Here is a 16,499-nt window from a genome sequence, read left to right as displayed (position 1 = left end):
TACTACAGACATATATTATTCACATGATTTTGCAGTGATAGAATAAATGGACATAGGTGACCACAATTTAAAGTATAAGTTCAAATGTAATGACCTGAACCATACTGTGCTGCCTGAGCGTATGTATTCTTTTTCCATTGCTGTCAGATGCAGAATGAAATTTGTAGTGTTTGAGGCATAATAATAATAATAATAATTGACATGCCACTGCTAACAAGCCTGCTGCTGGAGTAAGTAGCAAGATGCAGTATGTTATTAAACTATGCTATTATGTTAACATAATAACACAGTATGTAGTATAACATATACTAAGTATGTTATGTTACTAGGTAATTTGTTTTTATCCAAAGGTTCAAGGCATTTAAATGACAATGAATAACTTACAGTGAATATAAAACGTTTATAAAGTTTTTTAAACTGGCAATAACAACACTTGCCTGATGTTATAAGTTTCATGCAGTTCTTTGTTATATGATTATAAATGGATATACTCCTACTAAGCTTAGAATGCAACATGGATACATCATCAGTCTCAAACTTCACGTGACTTGTTGCTTTTATGATCTTCAGATGTATGCACACGTCTAACTGGCACTGAAATTTTGCAGACATATTAGCAACAATCTGCCAGGGTAAATTCCAATAACACAATTTCCTGTTTACTTTTTTGTTTTCAGATTTATACCAATAACATGTTTTACAGCCTTTTCAACACTTATATTTTACACCAGTAATTACAGTAGGGCTACTATACCAATAACCACGAAATGTCCAATTCAAATAGCTGAATTGAACACATAACCAATAGCAACTGGCCTGTATGAGCAGCTTTCTGCTTCCTGTTTACATTAACACAAGAATAACACAGATAGCACAATAGCACAAATCAAGTCACATACAACAAGGATGTCTTCTTTCATGATTGACACACTTTAGTAACAGACATCTAAATTAAAGTTGCTTGGTGTTATCCTTTATTTTGTTAAATCTCCTTCAAAACCACCCCATGCTATGTGTACTAAATCAAAAGTATCTGACTCTTTGTTTAGATTCTATCTTGAGCTCCACACAGACGGATGGTTTCTCTGTTGGTGTATTTTAAGGTTATGCTTCCCCGCAAATCTTTCCCCACAATGTATGCAAATGAACGGTCTCTCTCCTGTGTGAACACTTTTGTGTCTTATGAGATTGCTTGAGTCAGCAAACCGCTTCCCACACTGTGCACAGCTGAACGGCTTCTCTCCCGTATGAACAGTCTGATGTTTCTTAAGGTAGCTTGACTGAGCGAACCGCTTCCCGCAGTGCATGCAGCTGTACGGTTTTTCACCTGTGTGAACCCTCTGGTGCGTCTGAAGATATTTTGGGCAAGTAAAACTCTTTCCACAGTATCCACAAATGAATCGTTTCTCTCTGGAGCTAATTCTGTTATTAGACTTAAGTCTGGAACCTGAGGTGAAACGTCTGTTCATTTGTGAGTTTGACTCAGTTCTACACTCTCTCACTGGCATCTGGAGTGCATTTTCTGGATGCAAGTCTTCCCTCTGCCCATATTCCTTGTAATTCCTTTGTTGCGAGTGCACCACTCCTGGCACGGACTCTTTTGTCCATGCAGAATGCATCTCAGCATCCACTGTAAGGGGTTCAGAATCTATCAGTATTATATCTGGTTTCACATCAGGGCGCCCTACAGGCGACAACCTGTCCCCTACACCTTTAGCAGCGGTGGGACTGAGCTGCAGCTCCGGATGGATCGGGAGACTGTCTGAGCTGGTGTTTGGAGAATAAGAGCAAGCAGGCTCCTCGGTCTCAGTTTCAGAGTCCCCCCGTGTAAAGAAAGTGTCCAACTGACCAGGTCTCTCATACAAAGCATACCCATTTTCCAGGCTGTTCAGTCTCCCTTCTGTATCCTGGGGGTTTACAGACTCATGATCTGCTTCTGCCTTCAGAACAGTGTCCGGTCTGCTGTCTTCCCAAACACGCTGTCTGGTGCCTTGCTGCACAGTGGGTTCCTCTGTACCAATTACAGGTTCAGTCTGTGCATCCACATCAGAAGCCTTTTCACCCCCAGCCTCCACAGGTCCTGGAGGACAGATTAGAAACATATACAAGACATTATAAGAGCCTCTATAGTATGAGTTTCAGACAAAAAATACATGGGTTTCAAACATGCAAAGTCTGACAGCAAATTAATAAATGAAACTCCCACTTTGTCAACTCTTAAAAATTAAATACATTTTTTAAATCTGGAATGCATACAAGATATAACAAATAATTAACTCTGGGATTATGAGTAATTAAAGCAATTTGTTAAAAAGCAGTTTAGGGCAATATTCATAACCATTTTAAAACAAGGCTGTCAAATGATTTAAGCGTCCAATATCAAGATGAAAATAGACACAGATTAAAAACAAATTTAACAGTACAAGGCATCACAGCTGACGATGAAACAACCCAATTGAATTTCAACTCCATTGCTCCTCTGAATGAGTCAAAGTGGTTTGACCTGAGTCTGTTTGTGGACACTGTCTGGCAGGTCTCACATTTTTACAGTTTTGATATAACGGGCTTTACTTACTCTCCTCATTGAACTTCAGTCCTCCATGAGGGTCACTGGCTTGCACAACCTCATCCACTCCCTCCTTTTTGATAGTTTGTACTTCAGGCCTTTCCTCCTCTATGTCTGCAGACTAAAAGTGGAATCATGTTCTTAAGCTGACTGGATTTAATATTCTCAATCACTTAATAAATACCAAAATATTTGCACTTTGCTAAGAAAAATGAATGTCAGTACTTGTTTTAAACAACCATATGAACTGATTTCTTTTTCTGACAATAACTACAATACATTTTTAGTTTAAAATTAATCTACATATCTTTAACTTTTAGACAAGGGTGAATTAGTGCTAACAACAGCATAGGAAATATGCTACAATAACTAATTACTTAATTATTTCACACATGAGGATCGATAAATTTGAAATATGTCAATATAATGCATATTAGGCTGGAATATAATGTAACAAATTTGGAATTCTGAGAAATGTGTAAAAAAATTAAAATGATCTGAAATGACCATCACAAAATGGTCATAACAGTATTTGTATGTCATTAATGTGCCATGTACAGTGTATATAACTATCTGGGTTTTTAATATATCATTTCAGTTTTAGTGTATGTTTTGGAGATCAACACCAAGTTCAGAATTAGATGTGGTTAGCAAAAAAATAAATAAATAAATAAATATATATATATATATATATATATCCCCAGAAAAGAGATATGTTCATAATTAAGTACAGTATTTGGATCCTGTAGAACAATCTTTTCTGTTCCATAGACTAACCTTCTCACACGCAGCAGACCTAACGGAAGGGTCTTCATCATCCACAGTTGGTGGGTCCACATCTGCCCACAAACTGATGCCTGCCGGACAACCAATGGAGAAGTCTCTCACTTTACAAGGAAAACAGAGAAGGTGGGTAAGTAGATACCTATGCCAAGTAAACTATTCACATATATGCCAGTTGCACTCCCCTTTGTGGCTTTAACAGTACAAGTAAAATGGGCACGCACAATAAGTGATCGCAAGTGGTCAAAATTAGAACCCAAATTAATAGACATAGGCCTACATAAATGTAAACTACAACTAAATATTCAAACAAATACAAAATAATATATCCTTTTATGTAATCGAAATTAAATAAATTGGGGGGGAAAAACAAACGCAAGTTCAATTAATTAATTTATTTTTGTTTCTGCAAAACATGTACGCATTCATTAAAAAAAATCAGAACCAGTTTAGCTAATTATTTTATTTATTCTTGCCTAGTCTAATACCAATTTATTATTCACTTCATTTATATTTGATAAGTTTTAACTTCCATATAAACCGACCAATGATTGTAAGGATCATACAGGACAATATGCATCATGATCACAATTAATATGTTAGGTAACGTTCATATAAACTTATACTCACCCCGAGCAGTCCCAGTAAATTCATCACAAAGCCGTACTCCACTAGACAGCCTCTTTACATGGCTCTCGGCTGCTCGTCTTCTGTCCCAGGATCCTCGGGCAGCTCTCAGCTCCATCATTCGTAATTTCCTCTTCAGAGCCTCGTTTTCTTTTTGACTTCGAGAAATTTCCAAATGTAAAACCGCATAACCATCGTCCACAAGTTCACAAATTTCTGCTATGGCGGCTTTAGTTAATACCTCCATAATGGAGGTTAACTGAGCATGGAAAGCCACGTAATTCGACATCATAGCTAACTGACCAGTTCGCTTCGTATCGAAAAATATTTGCAGAGAACAGAAACTGCATCAGAATGCTCGGGCTGGCTTCACATCGGGTCCATGTAGCTAGCTGGCTATCGCGGAGTGCTAGAACTAACCAATTAAAACTAGGTAGCTAGTAAGTTACGTGAGCGGTATACAAACAAGCCACTGTAGTAGCTTCACCAATGGTGGTTTCCTCGAATCAAGAATTTGCTTCCGGAATGACAAGGAAGCTAGGACAGATGGCTTGCTGCTGGATGGGGTACCCCATGAATTACCGTAAGTACTAGAAATAACCTCGGAGAAACTCATGTGTCTGTCTACCCGGCCTTTTGAGGAGTCTGCATTATGCCATTCCATTTGCCCTGGCAGAACAAGGTGCTGCAGACATTCTGGCTGTGTGAATTATGGATATCCATAACAAATATCAGTATCAGATATGTGATACCCAGTAAGGAAACCCTAGTATATTGGCTGATGAAAAACATAAACAGCTCAATGTTTATTCAATAATTATGGAGTCAAATTTTTTAGGCTATGTGCAGCAGGGTTTGGGTCTTTTGATGGGATATGATTACATGCTTGGCTTGTCATCCCAAACGAGTTAATAAAATGATATTTTCCCGTACGCATTTTCCCTTCTGGAAAAATAGGTCCAACTATTTCTCTCAGAATGTAAATTGAAAACCACATTTATTTTAGCTGACATATTTTAAGTCTGTAGCTTTTAACCCTCTGTTTACTTGACAGTGATGTTCTCAGACATATGGGGAACCGTTTTTCAGTTCAAGGCCTGCACACGGCAACCACACTCTGTGGCTCAAAATCAACCACATTTCACTCACCTCACAAAACAAATAAGTAACATACTTTTATTGTATTTAGTTTGTATCATTCACACACCAATTGACAATGATCACCAGAGCTCAGCATGAGTTCAGGGGTTGTGGAGACAGCATGGCAGCTTGAGTGTGAAATGGGTACTATAGCTACTGGCCCTCAGAACAGTATGAGAGCATATAAAAAGTCTCTTTTCCACCACCGTTAGGGCACGTTCCTATTCTAAAAACACCAAGCTGCATGGGTCCTTTAAAACATCATCTTTTGATCATTTTAACATTTAACACACATTTAAGAAACCAATGGATATATTAGTTAGGATTTCTGTCATTTGTTTTAATAGGAACTTTCAATTTTATTTTTTCTCTCAAACTAATGAGATGAACAAACATCAAGGTGGCTCAGTGGTCCAACACACAAATTTTAGTGGGTTGAAAGGCCCCAGTCTAGGTGAGGGAGACATCAGATCCAAGGCTCTGAGGCATTAAAAACACAAAAAGATCATATTCACACACCTCCTAGCCCTTCAGCTGCAAAGACCCACAGACACGCAAAGAGAACCAGGCAGTTCCCCCAAAGAGATTCTGAGCACCAATTCTTAATGTGTAATTTATTTAAACCGTAATAGTAATAGTAAACCTTGGGGCTCATCCAACATTGGATTCAGTGGGGTGTGTTCTCTGCTGGTGCACTTTAAGGTTATGTTTCCCAGTAAATCTTTTCCCACATTGTGTACACATGTATGGTCTCTCTCCGGTGTGAACACTCTGATGTGCTTTCAGATGACCTGACTGAGTGAACCTCTTTCCACACTGTGCACAAATGAATGGTCTCTCTCCAGTGTGAACTCTCACATGTGTTTCAAGGTTGTGAAGAGAAGGAAAGCCCTTTCCGCAGAAGGTGCAAATGAATCGTTTCTTCCTTGTGCCAGCCTTATGATAGGCCTTCATGCCTAATGATGTGGTATAACTTTGATTGCTAGGTACATATCTATTCATAGCTAGTGCCTTTGATTTTGGAACCACTGTATTGTGTCTTGGTGCTATTTGAGCATGTGCGGCATATACATTGGTAACATTCTGTGACCGCAATTTTTCAGGGCTCCAGTCTTTTTTATTGCGTCTGTATTGTGTATAAATGGGCAGGGTCTCTTTGTTCCATGCAGAACTCATCCCAGCCTCCCTCTCAAAGGATCCAGACTCCAGTAATAAAACACCTGGTTTCCCATCTACCACTTTCAATGTGGTAGGACCAAGTCGTAGCTCTGAGTGACCTGGAAAGTTCTCTGAGCTGGTTTTGGCTGCGTAAGAGCAGACAGGACCCTCTGTCTCCGTTTCTGAGTTCCCCCGCGTAAAGAAAGTCTCCAACTGACTGGGTCTCTCAAACAAAACATACTCATTGCCCAGGCTGTTCAGTCTTCCACTATTAAGCTCAGTTCCTTTATGGTGGAGGTTTAAGGTCTCATCCTCTGGTTCTGCCTTGAGAGCAGGGCTCAGGCTACTGTCTTCCCAAACACTGTGTCTGGTGCTGTGCTGCTCAGTGAGCTGCTCTGTGTCAACTGCAGGTGTGGTCAGTGTGTCTGCAATAGGAGACCTTTCACCACCATCTGACTCCACAGCTCCTGGAAGTAAAATACAAGAAACACACATAATAATATACATATCATCTTTAACTGAAAAAAGCAAGTCTCATAATCACAACACAAAGTTTATAACTTGCTTCACTTACTCTCTTCATTGCCATTTAGTCCTCCTTGTGGGTCACTGGTCTCCACATCCTCATCCATTCCTTCTTTTTTGATGATTATCATTTCAAGCCTTTCCTCCTCCATTTCCACAGACTGTTAGCAATGAAGTAAAGTTGAAGTAAGCAATGTATTAAACTAGTAGTCAACCCAGAACTATGAACTAACCTAATTTGTATCAAATGATAAATAAATTATCATCACACAACAACTGATACTTTTCTTAACTTTGCCTTCATGCAATAGTTTTTAAAAATAGGTTTGTTAATGAGTCTGCTAGGATGAAACAGTTGATGTAAACAGCAACTAAAAATGATAAACATGACAGACCAACTAAGGAAAAAGCCCATACAGAGTCAAATATTTAAAATGGGTTGTAAGGGACTGGCAATAAATAACACTTAAATTCCACAGTTCAACTCTCTTAAGAACTTGAACTCTCTTAAGTTCTTCCATTACATCAAATAATGATAAACGTTTCAAATGCATGACTCTGATATGGTAGATACATACCCAATTAGAATATAATGGAACGCCAGGGAGGTGAGAGATATTCACACTGAATAAATGTGAAGTTCTGACATGAAATGTTGCTGTGCAGATTTCATAAAAGAGTACCAGAAAATGTGTGTATTGGAATTTGAAAATTACTTTTCCGTTACTATCAAACTCACCTTACCCCCAGGAGATTGAACAGAAGTATCTTCGTTATCCAAAGATAATGGCTCTCCACCTCTCCGCACACCGACAGACATACCACAACCAACATAAAATTCTCCTTCTGCAGTTCCACAGATTCCCTCATCTGGTATGGAGGGTCATTTATTCCAAAATTAGCAACAACAAAAAAAAGTTACAAAACTAATAAGAATGTCATCTGTGGAGAATTACTATGAATGCTTTAACAGGGTGTTTTACGTGACAATGGCCCTTATAGGTGCAGCTAATATTACCAATATATAAACGAAGGAACCCAAACCGTATTCTTCACTTTTATTCCATTGCTAACGCTGTGCGATACACGCGACAAAAATATTTCTGCACTGCAACTTACCTAATTTTCTTTCACTGCAAACGGGAGCCTCGCCCCCGGAGTGACCAGTTCCCTCCCTAGATCCTCGCGCAATCCACGGCTCCATCATATGTAATTTCTTCTTTAATCCTTCTACCTCCTTTTTACTTCGAGCCAGTTCCAAGTGTAAAAGCGCATAGCCATCATCTACAAGTCCGCAAATTTCTGCTACGGCCACTTTAGTTAACTGATCCATTATGGAAGTTAAACGTGTATGGAAAGCAACACAGGTCGACATTTTCGCTACCTGGCCAGTTATATTCTAAATATCTGGGAAAGACAAGTTGTAACCGTGAAATGGCTAAGCAGTTCTACTATGCCGAAAACAAATAAATAGCTTACCTAGTGCCATAACCTAATCATGTGAGCTACGCATACGAGCCACCTATTGTCCGTTCTAAATTCTACAATTTACTTCCGGACTGATAAGGAAGCGATTGCATACCATAGAGTCTATGTTGCAGACTGTGATGATTTACAACGTATATAGGTCTATGATTCACTCCTGACTGAACTCGACAAAGAGCTATGCTGCAAGCTTGAGTCGAACTTCACCTATCCCTTTGCGGCATATGTTTCTCTAAGCATATTGTGTTTTATTTTCCTGGTATTTGATGATTTCCCTGCTTAAATTCCTAATATTACGACCCTAATATTAGGGTCCATGCATCGCAGGTACCTGGGGGCAGGCATTGACATTCCGCCTGAAGAGTGCAAACTGTCATGGTTACCGGAAGTATTGCAGTTTAGTAAGTTTCTGGTGCCAAAAGGAAAATTTACCCATGAAGTCAATTCCTTAACTTGGCCAAATTATACTATTTTAGACAGTACATTTAAATTCTAAAATGTATTCACACCAAAATCATTACAGTTAACCCATTTTTTTCGGTGCCACACACAAGCTTTTTGTTGCTGTTGCATTAAACATGACAATATTAACTGGATATGAAATACAGTAACAACAATATTACAAAAGTCCCAGATATACTTATAAAAAATAAATAAATTAAAAGGGAAAAAATGTTATTACTTTTGGCAGCTTTTTTAAATTTTTGTAGAATGCAGGATGTATTTGTTGCCTTTCTGTTTGGATTTACACTAAGGATTTGAATAAAATATTGAGATCTACAGAGAATAGCCTAAAATTTGGTTTGTTTATGAATCTGGAATCTACCAAGAAGGAATGATGGTGTCATCCATTTTTTGCCTGTATTGCAGTTCAGAAACAAGACCACCAATTCCTTAATTTCAACCATCCTGCAGAATGCACTAAAATGAGATATGGTGTCCCAAAAGTAAAGAGAGTAGGGATATCTATAGAATAAATTAACCAGTTTCCTCTATATTACAAAATGAACAATTTGATGAGATTTCAGCTCTAAATGAGCCTATTAACAAATTGCAATGATAGTACCTATGTAAAATCTTGAGATGTGGTTTTTTGACTTGATTTGGTATTAAGAATTTATTTGGGACACACCAAGGATTTTTCCCAATGGAAAATGAGGAGTGTCTCCAGATCAGAAGTGCTCTTGGGCAACTCATCTTCTATGAGTACTTTTCTAATATGTACATTATTATATGTTCTGTCACAAATGTTTCTGTTTCCAATTGTAAGACACAGAACAACACCACTTAAAGATCTGATTCTAATTAATAGTGCTAAAATCCAGGAAATTCATACCACCATTACAATATATTCTTATGACTGTTTTCCTTTTCACATATTCAGTCTTATTTTTCCATTTTAACCTTTATTTACCCAGGGTAGGTTCATTGAGCACATATGCTGTTTTGCAGGAACGTCCTGCTTCACACTCATACACATTCACACCTGGGAGCAGCCCAGTACAATCACAATCCTCTATTGTTGGCCACTGAGCAGATACACTGGAGGGGAGAGAACATTTTTTAGCTAATTAAATCAGGAGATGATTAGGTGGCAAGTTTTTGTGAGAGCCAGATCTGGGATTTTAGCCAGGACACCGGGGAACCTCCTACTCTTTGCGAATAGTGTCATAGGATCTTTAAAGGAGTAACATGGTGGTTGAACGTGACACTTCCCAGTTGTCTTTAGGCAACAACAAAACAAATGTGCATAATTTTTTATTATTCAGTCATTTCAATGTACTTTAAAACGTATTTTTCTAAGCTTAAATTTCCCACTATAAAAGTTCACCCGAACCGTCTGGTCGTGGTAATGAGAACTGTCAGTTAGCTATGATTGACAGACCGTGCCCCGTTACCATAGCTACCTCCATGATACACGCTCTTTTTGGGAGACTTTTCACAAACTAGCTAGCTTAGTAGTATATCAAGTATCGATAGATAGCTAAGGTAAGGACATTGACTTATATCCAATTATAATTTTTGCTATCTAGCTAGCCAAGTTAAGATAAAAGCACAACTATAACGTCCTCATAAAAGCAAACTAGCTAGCTAACGTTATCGATAACATTGCCTTATGAAAGTAAACTACCTAGTTAGCTAACGTTAGCTAGCTAGCTAAATGAATATAACCAGAAATAATCTAATAGACATTAAAAGGCACTCTAATTTAAGTGAACCTAACATTAGTCAAATATTTGCATTGTCTTGCCTGTAAGCCAGCGGCGCAAACTATGGGTCTCGAGTTATCCATGGGTTTATGGGGCGTGGAAAGGGGAGTGGTTACTGGGTTTGTGACGCACCAAGTTGACAACTTTCTCAACCGGTTGAAAATAGGACGATAAATTAAAAACGCATATTTTTCCAAAAATACAGAACGGACATATTTAATACTTTACTCATTGTGTTTCTTCAATGCCTCTTGTGCAAATAGCACATAAAACCGAGAAAGTGTGAAAATCATCATGGTACTCCTTTAATGACCACAGTGAGTCAGGACCTTGGTTTAACGTCTCATCCGAAAGACGGAATCTCCTACAGCACAGTGTCCCCGTCACTGCACTGGGGCGTTGGGGTTTATTTGACCAGAGGGAAGATTGCCCCCTGCTGGCCCACCAACACCACTTGCAGCAGCAACTCAGTATTCCCTGGTGGTCTCCCATCCAAGTACTAACCAAGCCCACACCTGCTTAGCTTCAGCTAGTCGGCAGGAGCAGAGTGCGTGGTGATATGGCAGCTGGCTTATATTAACCAAAATAAAAGTGAGTCCATAACTGCCTAAGTTTTATTGTCTACAAAAAGTGGATATTCGGTTGAGAAATGTCCTCTGCTTTGGACAGTTAAATCGTTAAATCATGTCGTGACCAACTTAAAAATAGTTGGTTTTTCGTAATTTTGGAGAAATCGCCAATCGGGCTTAGCCAGTATCACAAAGCTGATTATCAATTTGCTAAGTGAAAGGCTTTCTTAATCAAACTCTGTGCATTCCCAAAAGGGAGTCTTTGCAACAATTAACCTATAGCTACAAGAACTATAGCCTTAACACTTTGGTTCCAGGTTTGTTTATCATTCATAACACGGATCGTTTTCTGGCATGCTGTACTGATTGGATCAGATCGTTGCTCTTTGAACAGATACGTCAATCCAGATCGATGCATCATTACACCCCTAATTATTCATTGTCTTATTTCAAATCCAATGTGTTGGAATACAGTGCCAAAACAACAAAAACTTGTCACTCTCCCAATAGTTTATCATTTAAGTGTAGCAAAATTCTAGAGGTGCGCTACACAGAGAAATGGTCAAGCGACTCTTTCAGTTGAAATCATTTTCGTCGAGCGACACTTGCTGTAAGTGTGGGGCAACATAGTATAAATTAGCCTGATCATGAACTAAAAATGACTGAAACATAAAATGTGCCACGACTGGTGGATATAACCTACATTTTAAGAATTTACAAATAAGTTGATGTACTTTGTATATTTTCAGAACACAAAGCTCTTAATTTACTAAGAAGTCATTAAATAATATGCTCAAGTAGTCGAGACTTCTTATATAATTAATATTTGGTTCAGAAGCCTATATAACATTATAATTAGCTTGGTGTTTCCTCTGTTGGTGTATTCTAAGGTTTTGTTTCCCTGCAAATCTTTTACCACAGTGTGTACATATGTATGGTCTTTCACCAGTGTGAACACTCTGATGTGTTTTCAGATGACCAGCCTGAGTGAACCTCTTTCCACACTGTGCACAGCTGAATGGTCTCTCTCCAGTGTGAACTCTCAAATGTGTTTGTAGGTTTTGCGGAGATGTGAAACTCTTTCCACAGAAATTACAACTGAATCGTCTCTCTCTTGCACCAGTTCTATGATGAGTGTTCATGCCTGCTAATGTAGAGCAAGTTTCAACAGAAGGTGCACGTCTAGTCATCCCTGATCCTTTGGCTTTTAAACCCACTATATTGTCTCTTGGTACCAATCGGGCATGTGTGGGAAATATGTTAGTAACATTTTCTGGCTGCAATTTTTCAGTTTCCCAGTCTTTTTTAGGCCTGTATTGTGTATAAACAGGGTCTGACATGGTCTCACTGTCCCAAGAAGAACAGGCCCCAGCCTCCATTTCAAAGGTTACAGAGTCCATTCCATCACAAGATCCTAAAGATGACAGACTCTTATCAGCATCTTTTGCTGTGGTGGGACTGACCCGTAGCTGTGCGTGAGATGGCAGACTCTCAGAGTCAGTTCTCGTAGTGTAAAAGCAGACAGGACCCACATTCTCAGATTCAATGACCTTTTGTGGAAGGAACGTTTCCATCAGACCAGGTCTTTCATATAAAAACTCACTGCCCAATCTGTTATGTCTCCCTGCTGCAGCCTGGAGCTTGACAGTCTCAACATCTGGTTCTGCCTTGACGACAGTGTCCAGTCCGCTGTCTTCCCAAACACTGTGACTGGTGTGGTGCTGCTCAGATAACTCCTCTGAGCCTAAGGCAGCCTCAGTCCGTGAACCCACATTGGGAGCCCTTTCACCACTATCAGACTCCACAGGTCCTGGAGGGAAGATCAGACACATGGTTATAATCTATCCATCATCAGCAGCTCAGGGATTGCATGGAATTAATTTAACCTAGGAATATATTCCCACTGTAAGATCAACCAAAAAAAACAACAAAAAAAAAACAGAAAAAATACATGTAGAGATGAATAAACAAAATCACTTTTGATAACATCACCAAAGGCTCCTCTGTTCCTGATACTGCATGGATATGCTTAGGTCAACTTTCTTCTAATGCTGTGGTCATCTTGTTTTATGGCAGCGATAAGATGACGGTACGGCCAATTCTTTTTCATCAAATATCATTACCGTCGCAACGTTCTCCCTCTCACTTACTTTCGTCACTGATAATGAGTGCTCTCTGTGAATCACTGGTCTGCAAGTCCTCTTCAAGCGTCTCCTCTTTTACAAGTAGTGATTCAGGTCCTTCCTCTATACCTGCAGACTGTATTAGAGGAATGAGATTACACTAGTATATGCGAGCCACGATAGTAAACAAATACAATAACCTATTAAAAACGGCAGTTAAACCATACAAACGCCTAGTTTTTGTTCTCCGTTGGTTTTATTAGAATCAATGAGATACAAGTAGCAGAAAGGTATGTAATTTGTTTGTGCGAGAACGCATCTCGCTGAAAGGGGAGTATCGCCACCCAAACTACACATAACCATACCGTTCCTAACCCACTTATTTTCTCTCGAACTATTATGACATGTGACAATGTTAACGAACTAGCTAGGTTAACTACCTGACGACAGAAGACATAACTTGCGATACTACCTCGTCCCTCCTCCCGGACTGGTCCTCATTCACAGACGTGGTTTCCCCATCGCTCCGAAGACTGAAGCTCGACTGCTTGCCAAAGAGACCGTCTACGGTTGGAAAATTATCCTCTGGAGCAAAAATCAAAGCAGTAGAAGGCATAGATATGAGAATAACTCATAGTCAGGGTTAGCTAGCTGGCTAACGACTGGTGTTAACTAGACAAAGAGGAACCTATGCTGCCTGTTGAGTAGTTTTCGCTATATCACTTGAGGTTAACATTTGTAAACAAATGGTAAAAATACTACAGTATATCCGCATCAACACCACCCTCGCAAGATCGGCATCACGTTAGCTATAAGAGAGTATGAGACTCACCGCCTGACGTTCCTGTTGACGCGAATTCATCGTAAACCTGAACGGAACCGTCCCTTGCTCGCGTACTCCGGCTAAAACATCGCGCAATTCGCATTTCCATCATGTGCAATTTCTTCTTCAGAGCATCGTTCTCTTTCTGTTTTCTAGATATTTCTAAGCGTAAAACAGCGTAGCCATCCTCCACAAGTTCATTAATCTCTGCCACAGCAGCGTCGGCTAATACTTCCATAATGGAAGCTAAACGCGTACGAAAATTGATATAACTCGACATTCTCCGTCTAGCTCACGCCGTATTAAAAACTTGCACGTCGTCGTTAGCTATTACTATTGGCGCCAGATGACTAAAGTTAGCCGCTGATATTTCCAGCTAGATAGCCAGCCGTTGTAGGGTGTCTAGTAGCCCACTCTGTGCATTACTGCCATTGAAAAAAGAACTAAATGGCCTGTTCGAGATTAAAGCGTGGTCGACAGCAACAACAGCTTTTGGCATTTGCCCGCCCACTTCGTTATTTTATAGTGATGACGTCTTGTAGGCCAATCCGGAAGTTTCTTTCGCCATGGGTTCCCCATTGGAATTTTGATTTCTGCAGAAAGTATGGTCTGTGGTCAATGTAAGCAAAAGATAGTTTCACATTTTTAACGAAATAAATACATATCTCATCTGTGAACTTCGAACGTTTTGTGTGCTTTAAAAAGTAAGTTGCTATATCGAAACTATTTAAATTGCAGGCGGGCTAGTATGTGCTGGTTGGCGGAATTCCACCGTTTGTTGTAGTTTTAATTTAACTAGCACATAATTAGGGGTCTTGGAACAGCAAAACCCTTTACCCATATATGGATTTCTGGAGCAAAGGAAATAATTTTCACATAACCAGCTAGCTGTCACAGCCTGTGATTTAATTTGAGATTCTAAAACGTGGATAATTTTTTATCCACACACATTTCTCTCTTAAATGGCACTGGATCCATTGAGTTCCTATGCCGCTTTCCAACAAAAATAAATATTTTGCTAACAGCAAGCCAACATAAGGCGGTTTGAAATGACAGCGAGCTCATTTGTGCAGTCATATGACATCAGTCTGAATACAAAATACTTACCTGTCAATCAAGAAGAGGTGTGGAGATTCACCTTCTACATCAGATGAGAACTCTGCCCCATATGAACCCAGTTTAAACTTTTCACCTTTAGGTGGCAATCCATGGATTTTTTTTTGTTGTTGCAGAAAATGCATTGGTACAGCTTAATTGGATTTATATATATATATATATATATATATATATATGTGTGTATATATATATATATATATATATATATATATATATATATATATATATATATCAAATAGAGACTCAGCTTTAGAACTAAAGAAATGTGATTTAGTGTTTATCACCCCATTTAATACACTTTTGGCCCAGAACATCCACTGCTAATACATTTAGGATTTTTCCGGGGTCAATTTCTGGGCTCAACCCAAAAGAGAAAACACAATCAAAAATCACTAGTCCGACTACGTTGACTAGGCACACTGATCTCTGATTGGTTAAGAACTAAACCGATAAGATTTGTAACTCTTCACGTGTCGACCATAGTAGCGCTACTGCATCATCACATGACAATGCCTAGCCCCACTGTAGCTTCAATTTAGTCTTCAAACCACTGAGCCACAAAAGTTAGCTTGCAAATAACCTACAGTTAACTAGCTCACTAGCTACATGATATTAGCTAACAGTTTAGTTTGCTAGCCTTTTGTTATCTAGTGCATAATAATAAAATGGTTTCAAATGCTTTGATGTGTGCAGTATTTCTGAGGACAAACTTCACATCTCAGGTTAAGCGTTGCTACACTACCTATCACGACAATGAAAAGCATGATATCGATATCAGCCAATTTACTTTAGGGGTACAGCATTTAACTTGTTGGATGAACAGGTTTGGTCATACAGCCTAATGTTAACTAATGTAGTGGCGAGCAAAGTACTCAAATATTAACCGAAAAACCTGTTCAGTAAGATAGTGAACCAAACAGCTAATAATTATTCACAGCTGATTTATCTAGTTTCGTAACAGCATTTTTGAATAAAGACTGCATTGAAAACTAATAATCAGAATGCCCCAGTCTTGGCCTGTCTCTGTGCCTTGATTTAAATAGGCTAAGGCTTACCCACGTGAAATAAAATAAGGCCATTTCAAAAGAAAAAAAATGTTGCAATGTGTAGTTTAGGCTAATGTTATATAAGCAAAACATGTATCTCCATCAAAATTGCATTTAAGGTAGGCTGTGACAGAGGCGATATCAAGAGGTTAGCTGTGGATAATCTATAATCAATCAGTCGACCTACAATATCATAGTTTATTCTGTCAATAATGTAACAGTGACATTCTGGGGAGGCTATACCTGAAAAATAGGCTGCCTTTCTCACTGTGGGCATTTCCATCACACTTTCTCATAATTTTTAGGCCTAATAGCCACACGTGGCTTG

The 16,499-nt window shown here is 39.0% G+C and overlaps 3 protein-coding genes across 5 annotated transcripts; all 3 read right to left on the bottom strand.

Annotated features, from left to right (window-relative positions):
- Nucleotides 1-633: 633 nt before the first annotated feature.
- LOC118233301 (zinc finger protein 853-like) lies at nucleotides 634-4,511 on the bottom strand. 2 transcript variants are annotated; one of them, XM_035428863.1, is made up of 4 exons: nucleotides 3,980-4,511; nucleotides 3,344-3,423; nucleotides 2,576-2,687; nucleotides 634-2,080 (listed from the first exon to the last, which is right to left on the bottom strand). In XM_035428863.1, the coding sequence occupies exons 1-4, from the start codon at nucleotides 4,266-4,268 to the stop codon at nucleotides 1,053-1,055; spliced, it is 1,509 nt and encodes a 502-aa protein (XP_035284754.1). In that variant the 5' UTR covers nucleotides 4,269-4,511; the 3' UTR covers nucleotides 634-1,052. The 2 variants fall into 2 exon arrangements, with proteins under 2 accessions (XP_035284754.1, XP_035284753.1); XM_035428862.1 differs by having other exon boundaries at nucleotides 3,344-3,453; nucleotides 3,980-4,509.
- Nucleotides 4,512-5,126: 615 nt separating this feature from the next.
- LOC118233304 (zinc finger and SCAN domain-containing protein 32-like) lies at nucleotides 5,127-9,844 on the bottom strand. The gene is made up of 4 exons (XM_035428868.1): nucleotides 7,919-9,844; nucleotides 7,539-7,669; nucleotides 6,849-6,960; nucleotides 5,127-6,741 (listed from the first exon to the last, which is right to left on the bottom strand). The coding sequence occupies exons 1-4, from the start codon at nucleotides 8,172-8,174 to the stop codon at nucleotides 5,768-5,770; spliced, it is 1,473 nt and encodes a 490-aa protein (XP_035284759.1). The 5' UTR covers nucleotides 8,175-9,844; the 3' UTR covers nucleotides 5,127-5,767.
- Nucleotides 9,845-11,178: 1,334 nt separating this feature from the next.
- Nucleotides 11,179-15,202, bottom strand: LOC118233305 (zinc finger and BTB domain-containing protein 49-like). 2 transcript variants are annotated; one of them, XM_035428869.1, is made up of 4 exons: nucleotides 14,019-15,192; nucleotides 13,659-13,771; nucleotides 13,214-13,322; nucleotides 11,179-12,873 (listed from the first exon to the last, which is right to left on the bottom strand). In XM_035428869.1, exons 1-4 carry the CDS (start codon nucleotides 14,287-14,289, stop codon nucleotides 11,903-11,905), a joined length of 1,464 nt encoding a protein of 487 aa, XP_035284760.1. In that variant the 5' UTR covers nucleotides 14,290-15,192; the 3' UTR covers nucleotides 11,179-11,902. The 2 variants fall into 2 exon arrangements, with proteins under 2 accessions (XP_035284760.1, XP_035284761.1); XM_035428870.1 differs by lacking the exon at nucleotides 11,179-12,873 and having other exon boundaries at nucleotides 13,627-13,771; nucleotides 14,019-15,202.
- Nucleotides 15,203-16,499: the final 1,297 nt, after the last annotated feature.

Source organism: Anguilla anguilla, chromosome 8, assembly GCF_013347855.1.
Source record: "Anguilla anguilla isolate fAngAng1 chromosome 8, fAngAng1.pri, whole genome shotgun sequence".
NCBI classification, from domain to species: domain Eukaryota; kingdom Metazoa; phylum Chordata; class Actinopteri; order Anguilliformes; family Anguillidae; genus Anguilla; species Anguilla anguilla.
The sequence above is the reverse complement of the archived record's forward strand: the minus strand, read 5'-3'. Positions and strand labels throughout refer to the sequence as shown.

Bases quoted from the DNA above. Each gene is read 5' to 3' on its own strand.
- LOC118233301 (XM_035428862.1), bottom strand. From the start codon at position 4,268: ATGATGTCGAATTACGTGGCTTTCCATGCTCAGTTAACCTCCATTATG. The intron at 2,688-3,343 runs GTTAGTCTATGG...TTCCACTTTTAG, and splicing joins GGTCTGCTGCGTGTGAGAAG to TCTGCAGACATAGAGGAGGA. The intron at 2,081-2,575 runs GTAAGTAAAGCC...TCTGTCCTCCAG, and splicing joins ACTGAAGTTCAATGAGGAGA to GACCTGTGGAGGCTGGGGGT.
- LOC118233304 (XM_035428868.1), bottom strand. From the start codon at position 8,174: ATGTCGACCTGTGTTGCTTTCCATACACGTTTAACTTCCATAATGGAT. The intron at 6,961-7,538 runs GTGAGTTTGATA...CATTGCTAACAG, and splicing joins TTCAATCTCCTGGGGGTAAG to TCTGTGGAAATGGAGGAGGA. The intron at 6,742-6,848 runs GTAAGTGAAGCA...TTTTACTTCCAG, and splicing joins ACTAAATGGCAATGAAGAGA to GAGCTGTGGAGTCAGATGGT.
- LOC118233305 (XM_035428869.1), bottom strand. From the start codon at position 14,289: ATGTCGAGTTATATCAATTTTCGTACGCGTTTAGCTTCCATTATGGAA. The intron at 13,323-13,658 runs GTAGTATCGCAA...CCTCTAATACAG, and splicing joins AGTCCGGGAGGAGGGACGAG to TCTGCAGGTATAGAGGAAGG. The intron at 12,874-13,213 runs GTAAGTGAGAGG...TCTTCCCTCCAG, and splicing joins ACTCATTATCAGTGACGAAA to GACCTGTGGAGTCTGATAGT.